At 37.2% G+C, this 16,272-nt stretch overlaps 1 protein-coding gene across 1 annotated transcript in view; it reads left to right on the forward strand.

Annotated features, from left to right (window-relative positions):
* Positions 1 to 16,272, forward strand: part of LOC125450673 (probable global transcription activator SNF2L2) — a 66,335-nt gene that overhangs the window by 18,545 nt on the left and 31,518 nt on the right. The window contains exons 9-16 of the mRNA XM_059642577.1: positions 922 to 1,035; positions 1,671 to 1,778; positions 6,879 to 6,965; positions 8,029 to 8,075; positions 8,931 to 9,097; positions 10,159 to 10,322; positions 12,176 to 12,403; positions 15,163 to 15,201. Of these exons, the coding sequence (XP_059498560.1) occupies positions 922 to 1,035; positions 1,671 to 1,778; positions 6,879 to 6,965; positions 8,029 to 8,075; positions 8,931 to 9,097; positions 10,159 to 10,322; positions 12,176 to 12,403; positions 15,163 to 15,201 (954 nt within the window). The remainder of the gene's footprint in view (positions 1 to 921; positions 1,036 to 1,670; positions 1,779 to 6,878; positions 6,966 to 8,028; positions 8,076 to 8,930; positions 9,098 to 10,158; positions 10,323 to 12,175; positions 12,404 to 15,162; positions 15,202 to 16,272) is intronic.

Genomic DNA, 16,272 nt, shown 5'->3' on the forward strand with positions numbered 1-16,272 from the left:
TGCTCCTCTGCTGCTTGGCCTGCTGAGTACACCTTGTTATCTCAGATTCTCCAGCATCTGCAGTTCCTGTTATCTCAGGAATAAGTTTTGTTTTGTTATATACTTGCCTTTCCTGCAACTAAGGCTAGGGTGCTAAAACTAATTGGAGTAATTAAATTGACAGATTTTAAATGAGCAGAACCTGGGTACTTTTCTGGTTTATGTTCTTAATTTAAGATATAGTGCATTTATCCAAACAAAAGATTTATTACTAGATAATTTCTTAGTAGCTTTTGTGTACGTAATTTTTGTATTAAGGGCTTAGAACTTCAGTTTGCAGAAGTAAGAATAAACAAAAGTTGCCTTACTCCCAGAAGACCATAGGGCTGCGCTCTCAATAGAGTGTGGCAACTGGTGGTGGTTTAACCTGAGGGTGCCCAAGTCTCAGGCACAGGGATGAGATTGAGAGGGTGGTAGCTTCATGGTAACTGAATCAGTGTGGAAATTCATGTCACTGTGGTTTGCAAAACTGTCACCCAGCTGTCTGACTCCCCAGAATTAAAAATAAACTTTTTATACAACTCGGCAGTACTTTATCTTCTCTCCATCCCTTTTTTTTTACATGAAAAGAACAGTAGCAGTCTCAAGATCAAAAAGAGAAGTTACTGGAAAAGCTTAGCAGACCTGCTGAGCTTTTCCAGCAAATTTGTTTTTGTTCCTAATTTACAGCATCGGCTGTTCTTTCGGTTTTTATTTGGCAGTCTCAAGATGTCCATTTGTCTAGGTATTGCGCATATCATTTTAGTACCTATTGACACATTTTTCCCTCACGTGGAAGAGGCCAGGACATGCTTTGTAAGACTTCAGGGCAAATCTAATTTAAACACAGTCTTTGAGCAGGATAACTAAGCCAGAATCTCTTCTGGATTATGTGTCTTGCAGGTTGACTTAAATGAAGAGGAAACAATCCTGATAATTCGTCGTCTTCATAAAGTGCTGCGCCCTTTCCTTCTGAGAAGGCTGAAAAAAGAAGTGGAATCCCAATTACCAGAAAAGGTTATGACATTTTCTGTAAAGGTTTTGAGAAGCCCAGAATTGGTCTTTTAGAAGTAAACCTTTTTTTTGTATCAGAATTAAATCTACAGAAGTTGCTTTACCAATGGCGTTTCTATAAAGTTGCTGCTAATTTCTTTTGAGTAAGTTGTTTTCAGGAGTTCAAGGAGAGAGTCAATTTGATTAGAGTGGAGGAACCAAAAGACTGCAATTTCATTGATCACTATAATCTACTGATCATTCCATAGCTCCGTTCCTTCTCATTTCTCCCATCGCTACATTGATCTCCTGTAGCTTCTTAAATACACATAGAAATGCTTTGCACTGCAAAAACTGTACCGAATGGACTTGTGCCACAAGGAATTTGGAATGCTGTTTTCTATTCAGAATGGGACAGTATTTACCAATCCGAGTCCACTTGCCAGTCAGTCTACACTCTCCCCTCCTTTGGAATAAATGTGTTTTCCCTTCACTTTGGTATTTCTTTAAAATGATCCTAATTGGTATAAGCTGAAAAGCTTTGACAAAGATTTCTTCAGTAACAGTCAAACACATTTAAAACAAATATTTTTTATCTGTTATAGACCCTTTTTTAGTTTGTATTGACTTTGTATAACCAGTCTGAATTTTACTTCCAGGTTGAGTACGTTATCAAATGTGACATGTCATCTCTACAGAAGATTCTGTACAGGCACATGCAAGCTAAGGGAATTCTTCTTACAGATGGTTCTGAGAAAGACAAAAAGGTAAAATCTTAGAAGTGATTTGCGAAAAATATTGGATTGTTTTCAATATGACAGATTAAGCTTGCATACAGAGTTATTTAAGACTGTATGTAATGCAAAAAAAAAACTTTGAGCTATTCATATCTATTGTGCCTCTTTGAAACAGCTATCCAATTAGTGCCACTGTTGCTTTTTCCCCAATGTCGTGTAAAATATTTATTTGCAACCATTTATTCCATTTGCTTTTGAAAGCCTATATTGGTTCTATTTCCATCTCTACAAGTTTCCAGAAGTGCACTATATGTCAACACAGTAACTTGTGTTTTTTTTTGCTAAAACATCCCAAGGTAATGCACAGGAATATTTATCAAACAAAATTTGATATCAAACATGTAAGACGGTATTATTGCAGATGCTCTTGATGAAGAGGTCAGTTTTAAGATGGAAGAACAGTTGAAGAGAATAAAGAAGGGAATTCTAGACCATAGGACTGAGGCAGGAGAATGAATGGCTACGAAAGACAGGGCACTTAAAACTGAGGATGCTTGAAGAAAGAACTGGAAGGGGGGTTTGGGATGAAAATATCTTCAAGGGTAGTAGGGCTGGTGAATAGAGTTTAGGATGGGTAAGAACACAAAGGCTTTGAAAATAAGGATCAAAGGTTTTAAATCCAATCATAACCCAGAACTAGTGTCGTGCATCTGTTGCAGGGCTGATTGTTGAATCAGATTTCATGTGAGTTCGGCCGTGCACAGTGGAGTTTTGAGTGACCTCAACCATACAGAGTCTCAAGTTTTATAAAAAGCATGGATGAATCACGGCAATCTGTGTAATGAAGGTACATGTACTGTGCATTCAATGGGCATTTCAGAATTTCACAGAATGATGCTTTGGTATGACGATACAGTTTTCAAAGTGAGGAGTGCAGGTAGTATCAGACAGAGATTTAAAAAGTGCAGTCCCAGAAATCTTGACAAATTCCTGTAGCATGCTTGTGGGTGATACAAATTGCAGCAAAGGTAGGTCATTGTGGAGAGGTGAATAGGGTACCAATCATGGAGCTATTTTGTCCTGGATAGTGTTTAGCATTTTGTTAGAACTCATTTATCTGGGCAAATGGCACGTTTGTTGCATTCCCATCTTATACCTTCTAATGGCGAATAGCTTGTGGAGATCCAGAAGAATACCTGCCTCTGCTCTTGTAGCTACATTATTCACATGTCTAGGCAAGTTAAGTTGTAGTCAATGGTGACCTTTCCATAGGATGTCAGTGGTAGGGATAAAGAGATGGCAGTGCCATTGGCATGTTAAGGCAAGTTAGTTATTTTCCTGTGGGAGCTGACCATTACCTGGCACTTGTAAGCCCACGTCTGTCGTCCAGATCTTGCTGCTGTAAGCACCGACTGCTTCAGTATCTGAGAAATTGTAAATGCTACTGAACATTCTGCAGTAATCAATGATCAAAGGTTTAGCTGCTGCTTTCATGCTGGAGAAAATGGGCTGGAAACTCTGCACAAAGCCATATGAGAAGGTGGTGCCAGACATCTCCATGCTGCTTTACATGCACTCAAGATTTCTAGCAGCCTTGACAACGTAGCAAACATTTCACTATGCAAACCTGTTAGCTTTCATTTGTACCCTATCCCATCAATTAGTTTAATTATGTCCTCTAGAGTAGAACTTAAATAGGACCTTGCAGTCTGGCTAGCAGGTTTCTGTACACTGTGCCAAGTCCATTGTGACTGGTTATATGTCAGTCCTGCCTTTAAACTATCCCATGATTTACATGCACAATTTGAGCTGGTGACTATCGTGTGCAAGATTGTGATGTTTCTGTTTCATTGTCATCATTATCTTGCTGTTCTTCCCTTTGGTTTTCTACCACGGCCTAGCCAGGTGCTATTTCTTGAATATCTCAAGAGATTAGTTCACAAATGCAGTGAGGGGACAGGAAGGTAAAGAGATGCGTGTTTACAGCAACTGTGGTATCTGAATCAGAAGACATTACTGGATGATGAAAATGGTGTGTGAGGCTGAGGATTGAGTTGGGGCCACTGTTTCTAACAGAGTGTACTCCAAGGAGACAGAGACTGTCTCCTCTGCTGACGAAAAAGACATGTTGTGCCTGTGCCCTGCAGGTTAGCACCTGTTACATTGCCACCACTCAGTTGTGTCGTCCTTTCCCTGCCAGGGAAGGGAAATGTACTAGTAAGGGTGGTGCCGCGTGTTTGAGTGATGTTGTTGTCACGGTTAAATAACTGTATTGCTTGTAAGCTGAGAACAGAATGTAGCCTGCAGCAGTGCAGTGTGAGGTGAAGCTATTACTTCTGTCTGTTGGCAGCAGAGTGAAACTGTGTTTTAAGCATTGAGAGAGAATAATGGTGCACTTGGTGGGAAATAATATTTAATGATGCATCCACTGACCTTGTTCATTTTTTATTTTTGGTGAGGTTCTGGAGCTTTTTAGAGCTCAGAATTCAGATTCTTGAGGCTTTACTCCTAGTGCTAAGTGCTATGGCTGGTGTCTACCACTTCCTTGTTTGTGACAAATGTAACAAATTTGAGCAAGTTGGATTTTTCCATGCAAAATCTGTGTAAAAGCTGTAATTAGATTCTGTCAGATATTTCTTAGCGAAGAACAAATTAAAACATAGACGTTTAATATAAAATATCTCAGTCTTTGACAAGGACATATAAACATATGAACAAGGACCAAGAGTAGACCATTCAGTAGGAGCATAGCTGACCTGGTGGTGAGCTCAGACCTGTATTCCCACATAATCCTGATTACCTTTTAACCCCACTCTTAACACACATCTACCTAATTCTGCCTTTAACATATTCAAAGACTGCTCTCACCACCCTTTTTTTAGGAAGAATTCTGAAGACTCTCAAGCCCTCTGAGTGAAAACATTTAGACTAACCTTGTTTTAAATGGGTGACTCCTGATTTTTAAACAGGGACACTGATTTCTAGATTGTCCCATAAGAGGAAACATCCTTTCCACATTGGCCCTGTCAAGATTCCTCAGGATTTTTGCGTGTTTTAGTCAAGTCACCTCTTACAGCTGCTAGCGATTTGCAGACTAAGTGTGACCTGACGAATCTGTCCCCCACTTGTACCCTTGTTTTGTCTGGTCAGCCTTCTCTGATCTGCCTGCAGTGCAGTCATGTTCTTTCAGTGCTGCACACTGTATTCCAAAAGTGGCCGGAACAGTGCCCTGTATAACTGAAACATAACCTCTTACTTCCATACTCTGTTTTTCTCATGATTAAATTATAGCATTCTTAGCTTTTTGCTGCACCTGCAGACTTACCTTTTGTGATTCATGCATCAAGATATTTGAATCTGTCTGCAACTCAAAGCCCTGCAAAATTTCTTCTCATTTAGATAATCTTTATTTTTATTTTTCCTGCCAAAATGTACAATTTCTCATTTTCCCACATCTTGGCCAACTCACAACCTATCTTTGTCCTCTTCATCATTTTTTTTTCCTGTCTATCTTTGTGTCATACTGAATCTTAGCAACCATACCTTTCAAGTCATTTAGGCAACAGTTGAAGGACCAGTGCTGATCCCTATGGCACACCACTCATTACCTCATGACAGTTAGCTCAATGAGTGGGATGCTTGGTGGTGACAGAGGTGGTCAGGATCAACTAGAAGGCGTTGATCACCCTCTGATCCATATGTCCTTGCCTGCTGTGATCAGCCTGTACTCCTCGTAAACAAAACTTCTCACTTTAGTTAGGTACACATGACAATCGATCAAGAGGGCTCAGGGAGCAGGAGAGGTCATTCCGAAATGCTGCCAATCAGATCACATGACCCTACATCTGACCTGGCACACAATGACATTAGAACTAAACTCCCAGCACTAAATGAAAATACTGTTCCAATTTAATTGGCCAATGTTAAAGCAAAACACCTTGAACCTGAGAAACTTAAAATGGGACTTAATAGATATTTTTAATCAACTTATTCAGACATATTACAACAAATGTCTGGGATAGGTGGAACTTTCACTTGGACCTTCTGGCCCAATGATGAGACTACCATGACTTGCCTGCATTGGAGGCAGTGTGTTTGGGATAACCCTGCATTGCCAAGTCTGTTTCTTCTGTTGCATCTGTTGACGTAAGAACAAATCGACTCTAAATTATATCTCATGGATTTAAGCACATTTCTTCTAATACAGGGCTACGCAATTAAAATGTACAATTGGTTAATCTGGTTAACTAATACTCCAAATTTGAGTCCCACTCTCACCTTTCATTTGATTAAAGTAATAAATATGTTCATTTGTTCGAAAGCAGATCACAGTGAATGCTGACGGTCTTAATTAAAAACAGAAAATGGTGGAAATAATCAGTGTCTCATGCAGCACCTGTGAAGTTCCTAGTTCTGATGAAAGGTTACTGAGCTGAAATGTTAATTATGCTCTCTGTAAATGTTGCTGGACCTGCTTAGTAATTTCAATACTTTTTACTTGTATTTCTGATCATTTTTGGTTGAATCTTATATGCGTTGGCTGAGATGCTCTCCATTATGTTTGGTGTGCTGTAGAAAGGTTGTTCTGCAGCAAATTAACTAACTCCTACATGGCCATATTTAAGTAGCCCCTTTTCAAATAAAGGTTTGAGGTTGATTCTTGCATCTGTTAAATACTGTGATCTCTAAATACTCGTGCGTATGCTCAAAATTACTTGGGAATAGTCCCGATTATACTATTTAAGGTGGCATGGTGACTCTGGTTCGTACTGCTGCCTCATAGCACCAAGGGCCGGTGTTCGATTCCAGCCTCGGGTGGCTGTCTGGAGTTTGTACATTCTCGCGGTGTCTGTTTGCTTTTCCTCCAGGTGCTCCAGTTTCTTCCCACAGTCCACAAATGTGCAGATTAGGTGGATTGGCCATGCTAAATTGCTTGTTGTGTCCAGGGATGTCTAGGTTAGGTGGAGTAGCCATGGAAAATGCAGGAATAGGGTAGGAGGTTGGGTCTGTATGGGATGCTCTTTGGAGGGTCACTGTGGACCAGATGGGTCGAATGGCCTGCTTCCACACTTGTAGGGGTTCTATGATTCTATGTTCTGTTTATCTGTAAAATTCTTTGTTTCCTTTCAGGGTAAAGGTGGTGCTAAAACTCTCATGAATACCATAATGCAGCTGAGAAAAATATGCAATCATCCCTTCATGTTTCAACACATAGAGGTAAGTTCTAAGAATACATGCACGCTATTATTCATTTCAACAAAGCAAATTTGAAGCTCACAGTAATGTGCACTTTACCAATTTTTTTTATGCTTGAGCCAACAATAAATGGCAGATAAGGCAAACATAACTTGGGCTTAATAATCTAAAAGATCATACAGTGGGATCCTTCTTTGCTCTGTTATTCAAGACATTGTGCCTCATTTTTGTAGAGGTTCTTAATTAGCCTAGGCTCCTGCTCTTTCATGTAATCTTGTGATCTTTCCCATCAAATATTTATTAAAATTTTTTCTTTGATGCATTTGTTTAAATTGTTTCCACCATCTTTCCAGAAGATTCATCGCAGACTACAACAATTTACTGTATAATGTAGTTTTCTCAACTTGCCTATGATTCTTCTGCCAGTTGCCTTCAATTTGTGTCCTCTTGCCAATAATTTTTCTACCACTGAAATAATCTGTCCTTAATATCTTTGAAACCTTTACTGTGATAAATTATTACTTTGCATTAGTGCTGCATATTTGCTGCATACTGAGTTCTAAAGATAAATGTAATACAAAATAATTTTAAATACAAAATAAGTCCTCTTATCAGTGACTTTTCCAGTATTGTAGACACTTTTTGTATATTGAGCATGGCTTCACATGGCAAGCCCCCTAGTATTTGACATTACAACCCGGGGGGGGGGGGGGGGGGGGGGGGGGGGGGAGGAGAGAAGATTCGTTAACTCTATCTATGCATCTCATAATTTTGAGATGCTGACTGTCTGTCTGCAATGAGATGTTAAATATTTTGCAATATTGTAATGAAGTGCTTTTAAAACTACCTTAATTATATTTTGATTGAGCAGACCAGTAACTAAATCATTTCCTTTGCCCAATCCATTCAATAGTGTCACAGTTATTAGGGCAGATGAAGCAGCACATAATTTCTTCATTCCTTTTGAAGAGCTTTTATAATTTTGTAAATTTGTCTTTGTAATATTATTTGCTTTTAAAATAAACTTGACTCTGATCCTCATAACTAACATACTGTGCTGACTGTTTTTGCTTTGATGTTGTAGGAATCCTTTGCTGAACATTTGGGTTATAATGGAGGACTCATTACTGGGTAAGTGGTAAAACAAAGCTATAACAAAACATCAAATTTTGAGAGTTAATTCAAGCATCATATATTTTTTGTGTATCACAGATGAACCAGTTTTATTAATACCATATGTGCAAACTTACCTTTTAGTTAACTGTAAAACTATGTGTACGGTGTCACTTCTCTGCTATCCATGTTGTTATTATTTGGCCTATCATTGTCACTTCATAGAAAAAGGGGAAGAAAATGCTGCACACTTTCTCTGTGTTCCCATTCACATATTTTTAATTCTATGGAAGGTGGGGAAAAGGTAAAAGAATGCATAAAAGGAAACAACTTTTTAGCATATTAAGATTTTGGGGCATCTTATTTTTATATAAACTGTACCTTTTTTGTTTTGTATGGATGGAGAGTTAATTTTCTTGAGAAATGCAGGAATGAGTCTCTCTTTTGGGTGGAGTTTGGCGCAAGGGTTACTGCTTATAACAGAAAATTCTTTTGTCTGTTGCTGTATCATGTAACAATTAAGGACGACTGGTTTCAAGATCCAAATATTTGGAATTGTTCAGATCATGCCATATCATTTACAGTATAACATAGCTGAGATAACTGCAGTTGCTATACTTCTCTTGAAATGTGTTCAATAGAATATATTTCAATAATTGAAGAGAGAAATGCCTTTAGATTTTCTAGAGCAATCTTTCTTATTTCATCTCCTTGCTTTATGCCATCAGTCGACTTTGATAGTTCTGCCTATTCTGCTAAACAAGATATATTTTTCTTTAGGTTAAATGTCAGGCAGATAACTGTTCAAAGTAATAGCACTTTTGTAAACATGTAATACTTTAATATGCTGGTGTTTCTATTGTTTCCATTTAGTCCAGACCTCTATAGAGCTTCAGGAAAATTCGAATTATTGGACCGTATTTTGCCAAAACTGCGAGTTTCTAATCACAGAGTGCTACTCTTCTGCCAGATGACATCACTGATGACCATTATGGAAGACTATTTTGCATTCCGAAGTTTTCCTTACTTGCGACTTGATGGTATGTTAAAGTCATGTAGGAACGTGTCTACAATCTTAATCGCACCCTTAGATCCTTGATATTACAAGTAAAGTCAATGAGATATTTTAAGTAGAAGTGTGCATTATAGACTAATCAGGCATCAAAGCTGATAATTTGACCAATGCCGAAAACTACAGAATGAAGATTTTTGTACAACCAGAGTATAACTTAGTAGAGTAAGAATTTTCTTGTAATCATTTACATCTATTAAGGCACTGTGATATTTGATTAATTGCAGTTCAAAAGGTGGAACAGATCTTGCTTTGGTACATGTTATTTGGAGCTTTTAATCAATAAGGAATTATTTTACATAAGGTACATTGAGTTTGGAAAACAGAGGGAGTTATTTTTTGAAGCAGTGTGAATGTATTATTTATTTTTAAAAATAGATTTGACAGCTAATGTGATAGTTATAATATTTTGAGTTTGCTTTCCTAGTGAAATAATTGAAGGGAATTAGTAGTCACTAAAAGAGAGAGGACTAAATGTAAATTGAGAGAGATGTGATGCAAAAACCACAAATTAAATTGTGACAGTGGAAATTATCTTGGCTTGGATTCATTGTTATTCCTTAATTCAAAGAAAATTGTTTTTTGATTATGTGGCAGAAATTTTACAGCTGTGAATTTCCTAAGAATTGGCAATTTTGTTTTGTGATAAAGTAGTAAGTTCCTGAAACAAAAACAGAAATTGCTGCAGAAACTCAGTAGGTTTTGCAGCATCTATGGAAAGACAGCCTAGTTAAGTTTCAAGTTCAGTGTCCTTTCTTTGGAACTGGTCGTAGCTAAGAAAAGATGGGAGTTACGCTAATTACAGCGGATGGGGTGGAAAACACAGGCAGAGAAAGGAATGGTTGATGGTGAGTTAGGGAAGAAGAAAAGCTGATATTGGGGATGGTATCAACTATTCCTTTGCCCAGTTTGCACTTTCTTGCTTGTGTGCGCACTCTTCACCATCCACAGGTCTTTGTTTTATTTCAGTAAGTTCCAGAGTTGCTTTGTCTTGATGCTTCGATCTGTTTATGTAACCTGTACACACAGGAACAACTAAGGCAGAGGATCGCGGTGCGTTATTGAAAATGTTCAATGAAGAAAACTCCAAGTACTTCATTTTCTTGCTCAGCACCCGAGCTGGTGGCCTGGGTTTGAATCTTCAAGCGGCTGATACTGTTATCATCTTTGACAGTGACTGGAATCCACATCAGGTTTGACACTGAGTCCTTTTATAAAACTAACGTTCTTTTGACATCCCATGTATTAGAAGAGTCCAGTTATTTAAAACTAATCATGGTTATTACTGTTTCATGTTAATGTGTTTGTCCAATTTTTATTTTTTTAAAGATCATCTAATGCTTTTGAAATTTATGTTCGTCACTTTCAAGCCATGCCTGTATATCAATAAACATCATTGTAGGAGAGATAATCTAAGACTTTCATTATTAGTAACACCCAGGCTGCCCATGTAAATTTGCTTAAAGCTAAAGCTCCCTTAGCACATCTGCTGATACCCTTTTGTGCTCCTCTAAAACTCTCTCCCTTTTTAAAATGCTCAACCTGATGATTTTCTGTCTGATTTACCTTTTGTGGTTCACTGTTGATATGACATGTGGTGTGCAAGATGTTCACTTGGGATTTAAGTTTTATAAAGTTTTTTTCCTGCGTTAAAACATTGAGTGAGAGGTTGAAAGAAATGTTTTTGAATGTTTCAGTCCAGTCCTTCGCTGCATTGTGTACAAGAACATTGCAGAATTTTCAAACTGAATCCTATAATTTAAAGATACATTGTGTGCAGTTTTGGTCTCCTTATCTGAGGAAGGATGTTTTGGTGAAGGAGGTCATGCAGCAAAGGTTTTTACCAGGGTGATTGCTGTGATGGCATAACTGATATATGAAGAGGATCTGGAATAGTTAAGATTATATTCACTGGCAGTTAGAAGAATAACAGGCGATCTCATAAAAAATATAAAATATGGACATGACTCAACTGGCTTAAAAACAGAAAGGATACTTTCAACGTTCAGGGAGTCAAGAACCAGACGTCATGGTGTAAGGATATGAGGTGGACCATTTAGGACTGAGATGAGAAGAAATTTCTTCTAGAAGGTAGACATCCTATGGAATTCTCTGCCACAGAAAGTGGTTGAGGCCAAAACATTAAATCAGGGAAGTGATGTCTTATTGGTATTTTCGCTGGTCTGTTAATCCAGAGACCCAGGTAATGTTCTGGAGACCTGGGTTTGAATCCCACCATGGCAGATGGTGGAATTTGAATTCAATAAAGAATCTAACGATGACCACGAATCCACCGCCAGTTGTTGGAAAAACCCAGCTGGTTCTCTAACATCCTTACCTGGTCTGGCATACATGTGACTCCAGACCCACAGTGATGTGGTTGACTCTGAACTGCCCTCCGTGCAATTAGGCATCAAAGGGCAATAAATGCTGCCTTGCCAGTGAAGTCCTCATCCTATTAATGAATAAAGAAAAAAAAATTAAATGTTTACAAAAAGCAGTTAGATTCAGTTTTAAAGTTGCAGAGATCAGAAGCTGTGTGGAGAAAGCAGGGAACAGGGGTCTGAGTTAGATGATCAATGATCATATTGAATGGCAGAGCAGATTCGAACGGCTGATTGGCCTACTCATCTTATTTTCTATGTTTCTGTGACATATTGTAAATTTAAATTCTTGAGTAGTTTTTCACTGTTCTGTTTTGTGCTCCTGAACCAGTTGGTTTCTAAGCTACTCCTGTGAGAGCCCTACTTGACTGACGGTCTGTTTTATCGATGCTCTCCTGGCTTCTGAAACTCCATTCCATAGTACAGCTTCTTCTTTCTCTTGGCCACTTCTTGAGTAGCATCAAAATCATAAATCATTGCATTCTTTCTTTTTGTGTTGGGTCATTCCCAAAGGAAGAGGAGCCCAAAAACTTTTGAGAGTAACACTTGTGGATGACAAGTAAGGTGCTGATTAATTTTGGATTCTCTGATTTTAAAACTCCTGGATTCAAAATTTGCTGAAACTTATTTCTATTCATTTCTCTATCTCCTCTCCCTGCAAGGATTTGCAAGCCCAAGACAGAGCTCACCGTATTGGACAGCAGAATGAAGTCCGTGTCTTGCGCCTCTGCACAGTCAACAGTGTGGAGGAGAAAATTCTTGCTGCTGCCAAATACAAGCTTAATGTGGACCAGAAAGTTATCCAGGCTGGTATGTTTGATCAAAAATCTTCAAGTCATGAGCGTCGAGCTTTCCTGCAGGCATTGCTGGAACATGAGGAGCAAAATGAGGTATGTATTGTGCTTTAACGATGTCCAAAACTTGAAATCTCTTTGTTGCAAAGCCTCTGTATCTGCAGAGATTTGCACTATTTTATGCTTGATCTATTTTCACAAAAACTCACGCAAGGGTATAAGAATGAATATTCATAACAGAAATGAGAAATATTAAATGCTAAATGCAGTAATTTATGGGTAGAATGTCTAAATTGTTAGCATTCAATTTGAAGCCATTATTGGTATTTAAGTATGAAAAACTGCAACAGTATCTCAAACTAGGAAGTACCATCACAATGATAAAACATTATTAAAAATGAAGTCCAGTTATAACCAAGTTTGGAAGAGTCTGTCTAATCACAATTCAAACATTTAACTTTGTGTATTGAAATGTTCCATGATTTACCCTTATTAGTATGTTATGTTCCTGTAGCTAAATGTAGCCTTCATTCTGTTACACTTATCTCTGATCATTCTGATCAATAGAAGATTGATAACAGAATGCCCATACAATCTATGTGATGACAGGTAATTGACGGCATTCTATTGTGTTGCTGTTGTAAAGCCAGTTTTAATTTTATTTCAAAGCAGCAAATCAAGTAGACTAAGCACTTGATAGTCATACAGGAGAATGTGTAACCACTTTCATAATATAATATAGCATTCTTTATGGAAAGAACTATATATCCATGCCCTTTGATTACATGCTGAGTGCTTTTTGTAAAATACTAATAGTTGTGTTAATTGTACTTGCAGAACCACCTCATTCTTGGTGAGGAAAGGGATTTTTTTTCTTTTGATTACGCTGTAGTTCTTGTCCATCATCAAAAGAATCTGATTGATTACCTTGGGGAAAATTAGAATATTGAAGAGAGTAAGCTAGTATTTTTGCATGTATGTTTTTTGACAGTGTCCTGTTGTTTAGTGCACATTGTTTCTAAGCTCACATCTGATTTGTTTGTTTACGTAAATTAGCTGATCTTCATTCTACAAGTATATCCTTAAAGTGTATGAAGTAGAATTTCAAAAGCAGACATTATGTTCATCTGTGTGCATACACCCTCTGACCTAGATGTAACAATATGAATCTCTGCAGTACACCCAAGCGTTCTCACACCAGTAGCCAGAGGAAGCCTCATTAGTCTGTGATGTGAGAGAGGGGCCTGGAAGTTAAAGATCTGAAAATCTCAAAAGCATGGCTTTTGTTGAATAAAACCCAAGAGTATTCACATTCGGTAGCAAATATGGGGTTGAGACCTTAAGTGTTTCTAAATATTCTGCTAAAAATGCAAAACACCCCATTTTTAATATCGGTTTGACTCTTACAATTCAGTCCTTTAATAATAGCCAGTGTGTCAAATAAATATCCCCAGGCTGCCAATGTGATTGCAAGACTTTAAGTATTATGCCACATGTATATTACAGTTGCCCAAGTTGTCCAATCGGCAAACAAAGCTGTGATTTGTTTTGTTGCCATCAGTATTGAACAATCTGTTTGCACCTCAAAGCCACAGATAATAAGAAATTTTCAAAAATGTTGTAACTTTGCAGAGTGTGCCTTTATTATGGATCTAAGATACATACTAAATTACTGACAGAAATGTGGATTATTTAATTTCCATCCATTTATTTAATGCAAAGTTTTTATGATTGATCAGCAATACTTTTGTGCAGTGTTTAAATAGTGAGTCGCAGCTTTTAATTTTCTGGATGCTAATTTCAAGTGCTTTAGGAATTGGGCAGAGGAACAATTTATTCAAATCTTGCTGCAATGAACTCTTCTGTATAGCAACAACAGGTTGTGTTTGAGTTCTATATTTCTGCATCTTTTTCATTTCTGTTGCCTCCCTATGTAGTGATTTTCAACTTTGCTTTCTACAGTAAGTTTTCGCTCTAGTGAATTTGCGCTCACATCAGCTGCAAACCCAACAATAGAAAGCCAGCTTTATTGTTCGGCCAATACTGAAGAACAAAAAAACAGTAGACTTGGTTTGAATAGAATTTAAAGAATTGTGCGCTTTTCTTTGTGAAAAATCCCCGACAAATAAAATAAATGTATTTTCCCCTTCAATTGTATTGTTGAGGTTATTATGAAAGGATGGCGACCATGAGGACTGTGCTGCATTTGGGTGTTACGGGATTCCCTCTGGTAAAAAAAAAGTACTTTGAACATTTGTTAGCATGCTAGAAAAGCAATTTGTTAGGTTTTTTTTGCAAGTAAGCCATCTATAATGCAATGAATTTACGTTGTCTATAGACAGTTTACAACAAGCATAAGTCACCTTGTAGCAGTTGAAATTAATATTTTTGTTTGAAATAATATCCTAAGTTGACCAAAGTTAAGTTGATTTACTTTTTAGAAACATTATATTTAGAGTATTTTTCCAAGGGAATCCATGTTCTCATTATTTTACAGCTGCAGATATGCATGGAAATTATTCTGAGACTATAATTCTCTGTTTGAAAATGTCAAGATATTTTCGTGCAAGTGAGTGGCAGTTTGGTTAAAATTTTTCCTTGAAGGTCAAAGGTTCAAAATTAACCTCCTGGTTAACATGACTCCTTTTTAAAAAATAATATTTTAGGAGTGACCATTCCCATTATCCAAAGTTTTAAGTTGACTGAATTCAGCAAAACAGTCATAACCAACTGTTTTCCCCATAAGTTGACAAATTTCAGTTTGCTGTCATGTGCAGTCCTGAAGTGTTCTGAAGCATCTTCTGCTGTATTGTTGGAGAAATCAATCTTGTAACATTGCATTCTTTCACCACCAGGGGGACACCAATGCTTCTCCTTCCTGCAGTACTACCTGGGTAGGATAACATCACTGGCCGGCTTTTGATCTATAGCTGTGCTCAATAATTTTAAATGAGTATATGCTACAAACAGTGTCTTATTTATACGCTGTATTTTATACTTAATCAGCTGATTTTAGTTTTATTAGCATAATAGCAGGGTTGGAGTTTTTCAGTAAGATTACATTTTTGTCAATCCAGTCTTGTAACGAAAAGTGATAAATAGTCAAAGATCTAATTAAACCTGCTGAAAAACTCTGAACTCTTGATGGATGGCTATGCACAAGATACACAATACCTTAATTATATGGTTCTGTTAACCAGATAATATGTTTACTATGTAAACCTTGTTAGTTTTGTCTTTTATTACATTAGTACATCAAAGCTTTTTTGAAAAGCTTGAACTATATATTATGATATTTGGCAATGAGATCAGTCAAGAATTAAATTCATATATCTGCAGTTATAAGCTGAAGGGTTTGTAGGGAAAAAGTAATTTTTTTTAGTGGGAGGTACAATAGTATTGAATGACAGAATAACATCATACCAACCAATGCTGGATGGTGAGGAAAGGGAGGAATGAATTGTAGAAACTGGGTCAAGTAACAAATAAAGAGCTTAAGTAAAAGGTCAGCTAGAGAGATGCAATGTGGAAAAATCTGCAGTGATCATAAAATTAAATTGTAATGAGAGGAAATTAAAAGGTCAGTGTAATTTAAAAACAATGAAGTAATTTAATCACACTGACATTTTGTGGTGTCTAATTTCCAAATTTCCACAGAATGTTAGGCCATCTTAGATGTGATTTCAAGATTGTTTAAGCTAGAACAAAAAAAACATGCAAGCATGTAACCATATGAATCGTGCAATTTGCCTTTTGTTGTCATGTAGAACTAAAGTCCAAACTTGGCAGATACAGATATATTACAAAATTTACTTTAGCAATGAATCTTTAATGATTACAAATTGTGATCAAAGAAATTGGCTCATTCTAATTATTAGGATCTTCACAAATTTAAAAGACTGCTAATAGTCCAGAATATCTGTCCTTGAGATATTTCTGTAGGTCACTCACACTAATGAGATGCC

The sequence above is a fragment of the Stegostoma tigrinum genome, chromosome 3 (genome assembly GCF_030684315.1).
Source record: "Stegostoma tigrinum isolate sSteTig4 chromosome 3, sSteTig4.hap1, whole genome shotgun sequence".
Taxonomy (NCBI): domain Eukaryota; kingdom Metazoa; phylum Chordata; class Chondrichthyes; order Orectolobiformes; family Stegostomatidae; genus Stegostoma; species Stegostoma tigrinum.